Source organism: Leuciscus leuciscus (assembly GCF_965113295.1).
Source record: "Leuciscus leuciscus genome assembly, chromosome: 10".
NCBI classification, from domain to species: domain Eukaryota; kingdom Metazoa; phylum Chordata; class Actinopteri; order Cypriniformes; family Leuciscidae; genus Leuciscus; species Leuciscus leuciscus.
Genome location: NC_138734.1, coordinates 8,904,290 through 8,918,166, shown reverse-complemented (window position 1 = coordinate 8,918,166; position 13,877 = coordinate 8,904,290). Strand labels below are relative to the sequence as shown.

At 37.8% G+C, this 13,877-nt stretch overlaps 1 protein-coding gene across 1 annotated transcript in view; it reads left to right on the top strand.

Moving 5' to 3' along the window:
- The window catches only part of LOC309508399 (nectin 1b), a 109,880-nt gene that overhangs the window by 76,629 nt on the left and 19,374 nt on the right, over positions 1-13,877 (top strand). The window contains exon 5 of the mRNA XM_082183016.1: positions 2,844-2,995. Within this exon, the coding sequence (XP_082039142.1) occupies positions 2,844-2,995 (152 nt within the window). The remainder of the gene's footprint in view (positions 1-2,843; positions 2,996-13,877) is intronic.

Here is a 13,877-nt window from a genome sequence, read left to right as displayed (position 1 = left end):
AAGGAATGGTTCGCCCTACTACGAGTTTGTTTACCTTCGAAATGTTTTCGAAGCTGTTATATTAAGGTACAAATCTTGCATAGTGTGCCTTTATAATAATAATTAATAATTTGTTACATTTATATAGCGCTTTTTCTTAGACCTCAAAGCGCTTTACATAGAAGTGGGGAATCTCCTCAACCACCACCAATGTGCAGCTTGGATGATGTGACGGCAGCCATATTGCACCAGAACGCTCACCACACACCAGCTTACTGGTGGAGAGGAGACAGTGATGAAGCCAATCAGTATATGGGGATGATTAGGAGGCCATGATCGACAGAGGCCAAGGGGCAAATTTGGCCAGGATGCCGGGGTTACACCCCTACTCTTTTTCGAAGGACATCCTGGGATTTTTAATGACCTCGGTTTAACGTCTCATTCGAAGGACGGTGCTCTCTTTGGCAGTATAGTGTCCCCGTCACTACACTGGGGTGTTAGGACCCAAACAGACCACAGGGTGAGCGCCCCCTGCTGGCCTCACTAACACCTCTTCCCTTTAAATAAATTGAAACCTATTTGCTCTTTGAGCGCACATTGCAAATCTTGTTTTGAACAATCAATCCGCTCAAGTTAATCACATAATCTTTAGTCAAATGTATTTCTATCTCTGATTGGGTTAAATGTTCTTAACCACTTCTACTTAACTGTCAGTCAGTCTGCTGCGAGCTAGAGATGGCGAGGAGAAACGCTAAAATCAATCCTCTCCGTCTATTTGATCTCATTCAATGTTCAGTTTCATCTGGATATACGTTACAGTACTGAAATAAAGTCAGTCTCAACTTCTGCTTCACACAGACTTTAAGAAATATAGTCTCAGCCTTAAAGGAGTCACAATCTGTTTGGCAACCACTCGAATGTGCTTTCTTGGTCTGGCAAGCTCTAATTCGATTGACACAACTAATATGCAACAATTTCAGACAACCTTGCCTTAAAACTCTGATTGGTCGCTTTACATTTTAGTATTTTCCTGTCCAAGGTGTTTCTTGGCTAAAATAAGCAACCATTTGGGCCAGACTTTATACCGATATTCAAAAGTCTGTCTAGCACGACTATACGAAATATAGCTTAACTAAATATCAGATTTCACATTGAATTATGATGCAAGTACTCATATGCAGTCTCCCTATCGCACACACTTTCAATTTCAGACTTGCGTTAATTTCCCAGCTATCAAAACATGCCCGAGAGATTCTTACCATAAATATATCATAAAGCGAGCAGAACAGTCATAAACACTCACGCTCAGAGTTTATCTTCAGACAGCTCATTGTGACAAATTTCCTTATCTATCTCCCCTCCCGTCTTCCGTCTGCAGGATCTTATCAGATTGCTTTGCAGCAGTCAGCATTTAGAGAAACACATTATACCTTCTGCATTTTTGGGGCTGAAAGCTGTCTCACAGGCCTTGTCCTGAACCAGGTTATGAATATTATATCAACAGTTTAGAAAGGAGGCAGACGACTTCTGCTTCAAGAATAAAAGCATTTGAAAAACAATACAACCCAAGCCCAAGTTAGGTTTTGCGTGAAATTGTCTGAGGAACGAGGCAGTGGTGTGTGTGTGTGTTGTTGAAGGTTGTATGTTTTGTAATTAAACTTTTAGTAGTCATTGCTCTGCTTTGCGTCAAGCCTGACAACACAACTTAACCATGGTAAAATCACTGTAACTGGTTTATTGCTGTTATGAAACCAACAGCAGCAATACAATAAAAGACACAAATGTTGTTCTAGTTTGTGTTAATAATAATAATCACAATTAACAATTTATCCCACAAGCATACTATAATTATACTAAATTACTATTACATTACTGCTGTTTCAGTTCTTTTGTTGAGGAACGTTTGAATTTCTGTATTGTAATTGATCTACAAATATGAAAAGTTATTATTTATTTATTTTTTGTCCAGAACTTGTGTATTTGGTAATGTCAATGTCTTTGACGTTATCTGTTCTGTGTTACATATTTTTACCGATGTATGCCGTCCTACCGCGACTATTTTTGACCAGGGACACGATGTTGCCGTCGGACCAATGTTTGCTGTGAAGGTTCCTAGTTGAAAGGACACCACCAGTTGTCCAGACCCTGAAAGATTTGGTAGATTGGGTGTCATTGAGATGGAAGGAAGGATCTTGTTAAGTGGGAACAAGATGATCTGACGGTGTCTGGTGCCTAGGGAGACATCCTTATACTGATCTCTGATAAGAAGCATCTGCCACCAGTACGCCAAAGATTGTGACCTCTGTCTAGCTTTAGAGGAAGCACAGGGCATGTTTAGACCCGCTGGGCAGCTGAACCTTGAAAAATTCAGAATTAGGCCACAATCAGGTAGGACACTACAGTTAAAGTCTCAGGGTAGCCACCCAGAGTCAGACTCCACATTTTTTTGATCGGTTTGTCTTAGTCTCTTGGGATCCATCTTCAGGTGCAGCAGCCCAGAACTGAAAGAGTGGCAGCAAAATAACACTCTTTTTTCCCACATATGACATCTCCGCTTTTTGTCTGTGTTTGTTTTCTCCATTTCAAATCACACCCTCTGTCCTGGGGCAGCATTCAGGCCTGTAAGGGCCCGTTCAGTCGTTTTTTAGTACCACGGCGGTTTGAGATGTGTATTTCTTGAAGTATGCCTGGTATGTTTGGTTTGTTACAAAAAAGCAGATTGAATCTGTCCTCGTAATGACGGCTGATCTACTGATGTTGTCAGAATTCCCAACCTCTCCCAACGTGAGTTGATGTTGTCTCCCATCAAACTTTTTGTTCCATACAGGTGAACTAAAAACATATCATCTGTTTGTTTTTCTCAGGTTGAATGGATCACTTCCCAATAATATTGAGATAAAGAACAACACCCTGTTCTTCAAAGGCCCGGTGACCTACGAGCTCGGAGGAACGTATGTCTGTGACGCCACCAATAGCATCGGCACACGCTCTGGATTGGTAGAGGTCAACGTGACGGGTAAGTTGTGGATGCTTATCCGAGATTCTGTGTGTGTGCGTGAGTGTGATGGGGCTGGTTGAGCTTTAACCATGGGCCCCAGGCGATTGTAGCTCCAGAAATGTGAGTTTTGTTGGAGGTGAACAGCATGTCAACATGAGCCAATGAAAATAGAATCCTTTATTACACAAACTCACTGAACACTCTTCATCAAACACACAAATACGGTGACAACAAAAAGTATTTGAACACTAAAGCTAAGGGATTTTCGGAGCCCTGATGATCATCTTGAAAGGGACCCCATTCCTAAAATATAAAGCTAGCTATATATTTTGATGTATAAAGACCTACATATTTATTATAATGTAAATATATATATATATATTTATATATATATATATTTGTATTTGTATATATAAGTTTGTTCTCTGTTTAAAACCAACTTTCAAAAGTGATCCTTACACATTACTTTTTTGTGATAGTTTAATATCAGACATTTGAAGTGTGGCTTAGTGTCAAAATACTTTTCATGCTGAGTTCTGCATGTTAAAGTCTGCACTTGTATATATATATATATATATATATATATATATATATAAATATATATACTTGCACTGTGTTGCTCCTGTGGCCTCCTACCTGTTGGTCTATTGGTACAACCTGACAGCGAAGAAGAAGAAAATGCTGTCATCTTCTTTTCTTTAATTTCTCACAGTCACATCATACATCAGGCTGCTAGCACCCACAATATTCACTCACACACACACAGAGACAGATGCCGAGATAAAGAATAAAGCGCCCTGTCATTTTCTCCCCAAAATAACATCACAGTTTTGTTGCCTCTTTAGTATTGATCACAGGCACTTTGCAACAAACTCACATTTCTCCAAGCTACTTTTGTCTCCCACATATTCTCCGTCTTCTCCGCCTTTTTCTCGGGTGAAAACAAGAACTACAAATGAAAACAGAGCAAAACTGGAGCCGTTCCTCTGCCTTCATTCTAATTGTCATATCAAACACCTGTAGTTCACTCGGCAGCCTTTGCAATACATTGAGAACAAAAGACGATAATGAAAGGAGGTGATGGTGCTCTAGATTGCCAAGCAGAACCTCAAAATTGGTCCAATATTTGAAGAGAGCGTAGGCATCTGCAGTTTTGTTCTGATAATAGCTTGTACGCCTCTTTCTTTGCTTCAATAGAGAGCTTCTAACATGCATTGCTTTGCATGCTGGAGTCAACGGCTCGGCTTTTCTCTGTCGTTGCATTTATTTGTGTGCGTGGGTGTGTTTGAGTGTATGCTTTCAGACCTTCCTCGTCCCGCGACGTCTCAGCTGGCATTTCTGGTGGTGTGTTGGGGATGCGGTGATGTCATCTCGTTCCGTGACAGGTTTTTGATGATACGCTCTGAAGTCTGAATGGCTGATATTGAATGAGGAGTGGTGAAGGAAAATATTCTGCAGGCAGGAAATGTCTGCCGCTGATGTATAGAGCACCTCTGCTTTGGAAGAGATTCTGCTGATCGTTTTCAAAATTGCAATGCGGCGACTGGTGAGAGTTCAGCAGTGGGTCACGATGCGAGTTGACGAAACTTTGGTGCTTTGCTGTGAAACATTTGATTGGTCTTTTTATAGCTTAGGAGACTTCTTTATAAGTTATCTGTTATATTCCACTTAAGTCTCAACTTTGTCTCAAATGAATTGAGACAATTGTTGACATACATTAACCCTAAAAGCCTACTGTCATTGATCATGTTTGATATCCAAAATTCTAAGGCCCAAAAAAACAAAGATCAACATTATCAAAACGTTTCCTGAAAAACCTGAAATCTAGTACATGCCTTCTGAATGATAACTTATACTTTTTAGAGAGTAAAATCCCAGTAAAAAAATACAGAGCTGAGATCATAAAACTCAGCATTTAAATATCATCTTAATACGATTGTTATATAAAGAGAGACATATTTATGATAGTTATATGCATTTTATGTAGGTAGTCTGCTAAACTGTTATAAAGATAGCATTGATTTACATGTCAAGCTATCAGAATTTCATCTTACTTTTTGACCATATAAATATCAGCATATTTTTGCTCTGTTTAGTCCTCTGAATAAAACTGAGGTGTTTTTTGTTTTTTTTTTCTCGAGTATGAGCTCCATATTCTCCTATATATCATACTATATGGGCCATAAGATTTATCAGATATGATACTCAACTTTGATTCAGGATTAATAAAATAGAGGTATAAAATGAATGTTGACAGTATATCTAAGAAAATTTGGTCTTTGAGTTTGGTGATTGAATTTTTATCGACACCTCTAACTTGATAACTTGATTGCTATTTTGTAGCATGGAAAATCTGAGAATAGTTTGAGAGATTGCTGAGATCTCTTCTGAAACTGAAAAGACACATGCATGTGAGATTACTGGAGTCATTTTTCTTAGGAAACAAATATCAGAAGCAGAAAACTTGAGCAAAAGTAAAAAAGCTATTAAATACATCTCATTTGTGAAACACCTTTCCTATGGGTTCAGAAAACGCAATTCTCTTAAAGTTGCACGTCTCCTCTTCTCTCCTTCTTGCTCGCCAAAGGTCACTAGCAGAACATGCACTGAAAGCCTTATTTGTTCTTTCCGACCTCTGTTTGGCAATGCCTGGGGATTGTTTCCGCATTGCATGTGCCCATTTGATGATAGATCCCTCCTCTACGGCAATGTCTATCCTCTGATGGATCATTCCATCCAGAGGTCGTTGAACCTCTCTCCCTATCTGTTTGTAGTAGACCTCACAGATATTGACGGATCAAAATGATACTTATGAAGAAAGATTGTTAGTGTGATGTATCCAATGCGTGTGTCATTTTTCATTTTTGAGTAGCAAGTAGCAAGACATCACAATAAGACCAGGAATGTGCATTGCGAAAGTAAATAGGTCCATTTTGATTTCTAAGTTGATTTTTTTGTGGAGAGCCGAACAATGAGAGAAATTTCTGGGAAATAGTCATTAGTTTTGTAGTTTTTGTCCGGTGCCACCAGTGGAGCAGAAATGACCCACTGCAGCTTTAAATATTCTACACGCCATGCTTTTCTGCAGTGTTAAATCTTTCAATTCCATCATGCCTTTTTTATGAGTTCATTATAGTTTTATTTGTAGTCACAACTTCCATGGCAGCAGCTGTTCTCCCTTTATGACTCCATATTAATCTCATTCACATTCCTGTGAGTATTTCATTAATAACCATGACTGAGATATTCGGCCTACGCACAACGCATTGAGAACTGTAGTCGCTGTGAGCTTGCAGCAGAATCATTTGTTTTAAAGTCAACATGAAATCAAAATGGACCTATTTACTTTCGCAATGCACATTCCTGTTCTTATTGTGATGATTCATCTCTCCAAAAATGTTTGTAACCATTTTTTTTTAAGTGCATTAACTTGCTCTGCCTCGGAAACGACTTTACTTTTTGGCTGACATATCAAATTGCTCTTACTTTTTAACTCTACAACCATCTGGTTCCATTCTGGTGTGTAACAGCTACTCCAATCAATGTCCGATGGATAAAATCAAGTCCCACCCTACTTATTTTTATGGATGAGTATCTTGACTCAAAAATGCAACAGGTTACAGAAGTAAAATGGGTTGCAAATGGCTCATAGTAACTTTAAGGGAAGTTTTCATGAACTGGTCTTGACTTTACACAACGTGTTGTTTCAGACCAGTTAAAAGAAGACATTTTAAATACACTTTTAAGTGTTTATTTATTTGTGTATATAGATTTCAAATACATATTTTTAGAGGCCGTTTTCTCAAAATGTAAAAAAAAAAATATATATATATATTATATCTGCTTAGATACACCAGTTTTTACAGTTTTATTCATATCTATATTTTTACAGAGCGGTTTGATTATATATCATTTGCCTGAACAAACAAAACCTAAATATGGTGATTTATTTTCTGGTTTTTGACAGTATTTTCAGATTTATGGAGTGATAAAAAAGAGAAACCCAAAATCCCATCTGTAAAAATCTTTGACTCTCGACCAAAATGAAAAATAATAATAATAATAACCTGGCTTTTTCCAGTGTTCAGATTTCTGTTCTGGAAATATGTGCAGATTGAATATTTTATTAAATAATGTCTCATTTGCATATTTAATGGGGGGAGATTCTTTACTGTAATTAATCAACTGGGGAAGTATGGTGATATCTATTAGTTTCCGTTTTACCTTATTCACCTGGGGTGTCTTACTGTAAAGTACAATTGCATAATCTAATCACATTCAGTCCAGATTCAATGCAGAACCTTATTGACTGTCTGTAAATATTCACTGACACAGCTTTGCGGTCCCTGTAGTTTTGTACCGCCGCCTGCGTGGCCAAAAACGAGATGCTAATAAGGCTTTCCCATCTGTCCTTATCACGGCTAGAGGGAAACCTCTCCACGGAAGAGCACATATGGGCTATTAAAGCCTCATTCTCATGGTAGGAGTGGAAATGATACCTCTGGCAAAAGCAGCGCACTCAAACACTGTAAAACCAGTGTTCTGTGCTCATTCTACTCCACACACATCGCCCCAAAAGGGTCCGCGTGAGAACTGAAGCCTCCACGTGACCGGCTCCCACAGTAATGGCAACTGTGGCGTCTGTGCCAGAGGGACGCAGCTTACTCCGAGCAACATGTCTCTGCCCTGGCTTCTTGTGAACCGCATAAGCGGCTGTCCATTGTTCGCCTGCCTGCACCTGGGAGAGGGAGGGTTTTGTGTGTGGAGAACGTGGCAAGGCTGGCACGCGTTTGCAGGAGCTTGCAACAGCGGAAGTGTGGAAGTGACGATAACATTGTGAAGAAGAAGAAGCTGTGGAGATCTCAACTCTTCAACAGCTGCACTCTCTTCCTCATTATTTGTCTGCTTCTCTCGCTTGTGACCAACACGTTTTTATTTCTTCCTACCAGTGTTAATCCCGTCAGCAAAATCGCTGTCAGAAAAGTGTTGTCGTCTTTTCTGTTTCTGTAAAAATTAAGATGCGATGAAAGACGCATCATGATGACAATAACATGATTTTTAAACAAAGAAAAATGGAGATAGAAATAATTCAAATGATTCTTTAATATTTCATATCATTGTCATAAAATAAACAAGTTTTTATAAACAATATCTATACTTCCAGCCAAACCTTTGGAATAATCAAGATTGTTTGATATTGTTGAAATAAGTCTCTTCTGCTCACTAAAGCTGCATTTATTTGATGGAAAATACAGTAACAACATTAATATTGTGAAATATTATTACATAACTGTTTTAAATTTCCATATATTTTTAAATGTTAAATATTCTGGTGATGGCAAAGCTGAATTTTCAGCAGCCATTACTCCAGACTTCAAAATCATTCTAATATGATGATTTGGTGCGCTGATTTTAATAATGGATTTTATTATTATAAATTATCAATGTTGAAAACTATTTTTGCTGCATAATATTTGTTAAAACCGTGACAAAAACTTAACTCCCAGGGAAATTGATGCAAATTTCCACTAGAGAAGTCACAGTGGCTTACACATTCACTCCATTTTTGCACATTAAATTCAACAAAAAATTTAGTTTTTTGACTGTAATGATATACCATGTCAGTAAAATGAACTAAAATGTATGAATTCAACATGACAAAATATTGACTACATTCAATATTTCTTTAAAAAACCCACCAAATTGAAGACTAAAACTGTTAAAATGAAGAGTGCTTTCTAATACTCCCTTTCTCTCTCCCTCTCTGCCCATTTTCCTGTGGTCTCTCTCTCTCTCTCTCTCTCTCTCTCTCTCTCTCTCTCTCTCTCTCTCTCTCTCTCTCTCTCTCTCTCTCTCTGCTGGATTGAATTGGCATTAGCAATGGAAGGCTCGGTTAAAGCGTGTGCTGATGCTTCATAAACTTCAAACGCAATCTCTCTTCTCCCGAACAGCTATGGACAGGCCTTGCTGAGGTCGGGCAGATTTTTTGCTCTGCTTCTGACTGGATTATACTTAACATTCAGCAGGACAGAATGTGAAATGAAGTGTCCTCCAAATAAAAAAACAAGCGACTATGCTTTAGCTGTCTTTCGTACTGGTGGAAATTTACCCAAACCCTGTGGCCACTAATGCATTCCATATGACCCGTGCTCTGCATGCATGGAACCACCGCATTCGGTGCTCAGACATGGAGTAATAAACATCTGGCTCCATTGAAATTCACCTCGTCAAACGTGGTTATTCTGCACACAATTGGATGGAAATCTACAATCCGGCGTCGTATACAGGGTACAGCGTATATAGACAATTCCACTAGATGTAAAGGGTTGAATCTCAAGTACCCTGACCCACCCTAGTGCATCTTGATTAAAAATCTGCTTCAGCGGACGTTCCCCTTTTAAAAAAGCTCTGAGGAGCCGTAATTTGTCAAGTAGTTTGATCGCTTGTCTCATGCGCTGTAGATTAACAGTAGTGCTTTGGCAAAGCTCTTCAGAACTGGATCTTTCATCTTATCTCTCTTGCTAACTATCTCTCCCTCTCGTTCTCTCTGGAGATTTGAAGATAAGAGGAGTGAATGCTTTATAGCTGAAGTTGAATGCATGAGGAGTGTTAAACAATTTAATGCCAGGTTCATTTTCAGGCCATTTAACTGTGCTAGTGGTGTCTCCAATGTCACTACAAGGGTCAAAACAAAAGAAATGGATCTTTCATTGTTCTTGTATTCTGAGACTGACCAGCAGTGGAATGTAAATTACAATGTAAACACATGAACGTAAGAGAAGAGTCATGCTAGCAGGCTAGCAATACTGCAGTTAGGATAGTTAGTATTACACTTTTTACTCTACTGAATGTTTCTCAGTATTTTTATATTTTTTTTTTTGCATTTCCAGCATTATTGGTCAGGAAAAAACAAGATACAGTTCATTGAACTGTTGATTGCAGGCCATTAAATAGCCTGTTCAGGGCCGGTGCCAAGGGAGGGCATTTGCAAGCTCCAAACGAGTTACTGTACATACAACCCCCACAACCCCACAACCAAAACACTCACACACCTCAAAAGTGAAATTGTAGAGCGACCACACATTCGATTACGTATTTGAAAACGATTACATTCAGTACAGCCTGTGTCTTTTATTTAGAATACATATAAATGTCATTTACGTCTTTTAGTTTGTCAAGAGATTTACAGCACCGTTTTGGAAGAGTGCGCATGTGCGAACGTGCTCTACTATGTAAGAACGAGCCTATGAGTGAATCTGGAAATAAAGCTAAATAACTGAGAAAAATCCTCAGATGTCATGTCTGTAATTTATAGCAAAACATCTAGCGTTAATTCGATCTCAAACAGTTTCATTAACAGAAGTTATCACTCCACCGCGTGCGTGGTGTCATAAACCAATGTGGTTGATCGAGCATTTCGCAACATTACAGTTTCGGAAACAGTCGTGACTTGCTAGTTGATTTGTTCAATGATGCATCGTACTATGGTAGTTAAGCAGCGAGTTACGTCGTTGTTCGGGAAATGCACCCCTGGTTTGTTTACACTACAAATGCAAAGTTGAACCAACGTCTTGAACGTCCAAACTTGAATATCAACAAAATAATGAATAATGAAACAGCAGATGTAAAAGGTAACATAACAAAATTCCAAACCTTTATTTTAACAGACAGATGATGAATTAATAATTAACAAATGATACTGGTGACAACTTGCTTTGATCTTTATATTTCGAAAACGTACCTGAATATTCCTACCGCCTATAAATTGTCTAATCTTTAATCTTGTCCTCTGAGAAATGGTTGACATGAAGCACAAACTTTACAGCTCAATCTGTTAATTACTATATAACTATTATTTTTATTTTTTTAAGAGCAGGCTTGAATGCATGCTCTATTTTTGAATGTTTCCTTTGACAAGGTCTGAATTTCATTCAGGTTTGTCTTCTGAAATTGCTCGAGGTCTAGGGTTTTTGAGGAAGCGGTTAGCCTTCGAGAGATTTCTTCATCAGAGGAACCGTGGGGATCTGTAATTAAAGATATGAATACAGAGATTTATGTCTCTTCAAACTGTGTGTTGAGTTTTTGTGTGGGAAGTGTTAAAGACTGCTGGTCTCATCTTTATGTGAACAGTGAATAAGAATGAGTGGTGTAAGATGGTCCCGTAATTATCTCATTATCGCGCCTGAGAAAGAGAAGAGGGCAAGCGCGTGGTTCTTTCCATCTGCTTTATCTCTTCTCTTCCTGTCTTTCCCTTTCTCTCTTCTCTTTCTGTCTTTCCCTCTCTATCTTTTGCTGATCTCTCCCTACTCAATAAACAGTATTATGACTGTTTTGACCCCGTCTTTTCTCTTATTAACAGATTTGTCTCTATTTGCAGGAGTTTAGTTTCTAAACAACATTTGAGTTAGCATTATTAGCATAGGATATCTTCATTTACTGATCTGGATAATATCTGATGCTGCTGCAGCAGTGGCCGAGCTGTCCATCATCAGACTTTGTTTATTTATTTACTTATTTACGTACTTACATCAGATGTGATGCCAGCAGAACTTGAACCACTGAGTTATTCGGAGAATTGCAAAAAGGTCAAAATCCATAATGAGGGCACAGAATGCAGCGCTACAGAATTTTAAATCGAAGGTCAAAATAAATGAGAAGTGTTGTGAAAAAATAATATACAATGGCAATGGCAGATATTCCTGTCACATTTTAATGCTTAAATTAAATCATAAAAAAATGTGTTTTTGTAATTGGAAAGCAATTGAAATCATGGAATGTATATAATTAAAAACAGTATATTAAAAGATTAATAAAAACCATTTTATTTTTTCGAAAAAAATCCATTTCATTTTCATGTTAATGGATTCAGTTTTATTAGTTTGTTTAATGTAGTAAGCAAAAAGCATGTCTAATAAGTTGAGTTCATAAAACTTCAACAATTAAATAATGTATTATTTTTTTTAAATGATAGCCCTATATAATATATTGCATTTTTTCTAGAAATTCTGTTATCTGTTGTATTTTTGATTTAAAACAAATGTATCATTAAAAATATTATAATTACTAAAATTACTTTGAGAACATACTACTGTACAATATTTCTGTCACAAAAGTTGTCATGAAGTCCTTTGAGTTTGTATATATATATATATATATATATATATATATATATATATATATATATATATATATATATATATATATATAACATGACGATAGTTTTATTAAATTAAATGGTGAAATGCTGGAAGTTACTCTTGAGATGAAGATCATGTGGAGTATCGTCATATATTAAGACAGCAGATCATGACAACACAACAGTATGTGTAGCTGGAACCACACTGTTTTTGTGGCATTCCACGTTATACTGTAAAATCCATTTTTATGACAGGATTCTGTGATTCCATCCGCATTTTCTACATCTGGAAAATCACAGGGCCCTAGTTTAGAATGACATGAGGGTGAGTAAATGATGACAATTTTCATTTGGCTGCACCTTTAAGATGAGTTACTGACACTCGGCCTGATCAGGAAGGCCCATGATGTCACCGGTTTGTAGCAGTGCTGCTCAACATGGGTTAATGTGGCATAGGTGACTTCGCTCCCCTTCGTTTAGAGAGCCAAGACCGCTTAGCTTAACGCCGCTACATGCCGCTGACAACTGTTCACGCTCGCCTGAGCAAGCAATCCCTCACACCACGGTGAGAAAATTAAGTTCAAAATGAGAGGAAGAATCTGAAGGGTAGGGGAATAAAAGCAGAGGGAAGGTTAAAAATGCCTACCACAAGGTGAAAATGAGATGAATAAAACATAGCCACACCGACGAAAGTATAAATAAATAAAGGAATACTTGTTGCGGGAAGTAACGCCTGAGTGGACCCGATATTGGGATTCGTTTGAGACGATTTAATAAAATGGAAACGTAAACGAGCCCTTGAGGCGGGAGAGTGAATGTACGGATGACGAGACGGGGGTGTTTACTGGCTTTTATATAAGTGGTTGAGTCAAGCCCTCCTATTCTTTTGCTCTTGTCACATATTCTGTCCTCCCAGGCTTGACAAGAGAGCAAAATGTGAAGGATGAAGAGGAAGAGAGCGGCAGACAGCAAAACGGCACCAAATAAGAAAGAAAGAAAGTGAAACACGACACAAAGAGAAGGCGAGAGATAGCTTGGGATATGAATTGATAAGAAGTCATTGGAGGAGCGTTTCATTTGCATGAAAACGCCAGGGCTTTTAATATATTGATAGCCTCCGCTCACATCACACAGGCTTCATTTGAAATTCGTTCACGCCACGATTCGGAGCAAAGGGCTGATTCGCCATACAAAACTCCAATTATACAAATCCCAGTGAGTGTAGAGCCGGTCACACATACGAGAATTATGATTCCTGCTGTTCTTATGGCCTCTGAGGAGGACAGAGGGAGAAATGGACCATCACACACGTCGGCTGTCATTCGGTCATCTTGAAGACAGGATGGATGTTCTTAATGAATGTACTTTTTTTCCTCAGAGTAAAAATAAATAAAATACAAAAGTAATTATGTCTTTATCATTAATTGCAACTTTATCACCAATGAAACCAATAATTTCCATTTTATTTCTAATAATTTCAATGTAATTTTGTATAATTTAAACTTTTATTCCTCATAATTGCAATTATATCTCTCCTAATTGCACTTTTATTTGACAAATGAGACTAGTTTTCATAATTGCGATTTGTCATAATTTCAACTTATTATCTCACAATTGTTACTTTATTTCTCATAATTGTGACTGCATCTCATAAGTTCAGCTTTATTTCTTATATTTTCAACTTTATTTCCCATAATTGCAATTACATTTCTCTTAATTGCAATTTTATCTCACTAATGGGACTACTTCTCAAAAAAGTTACTT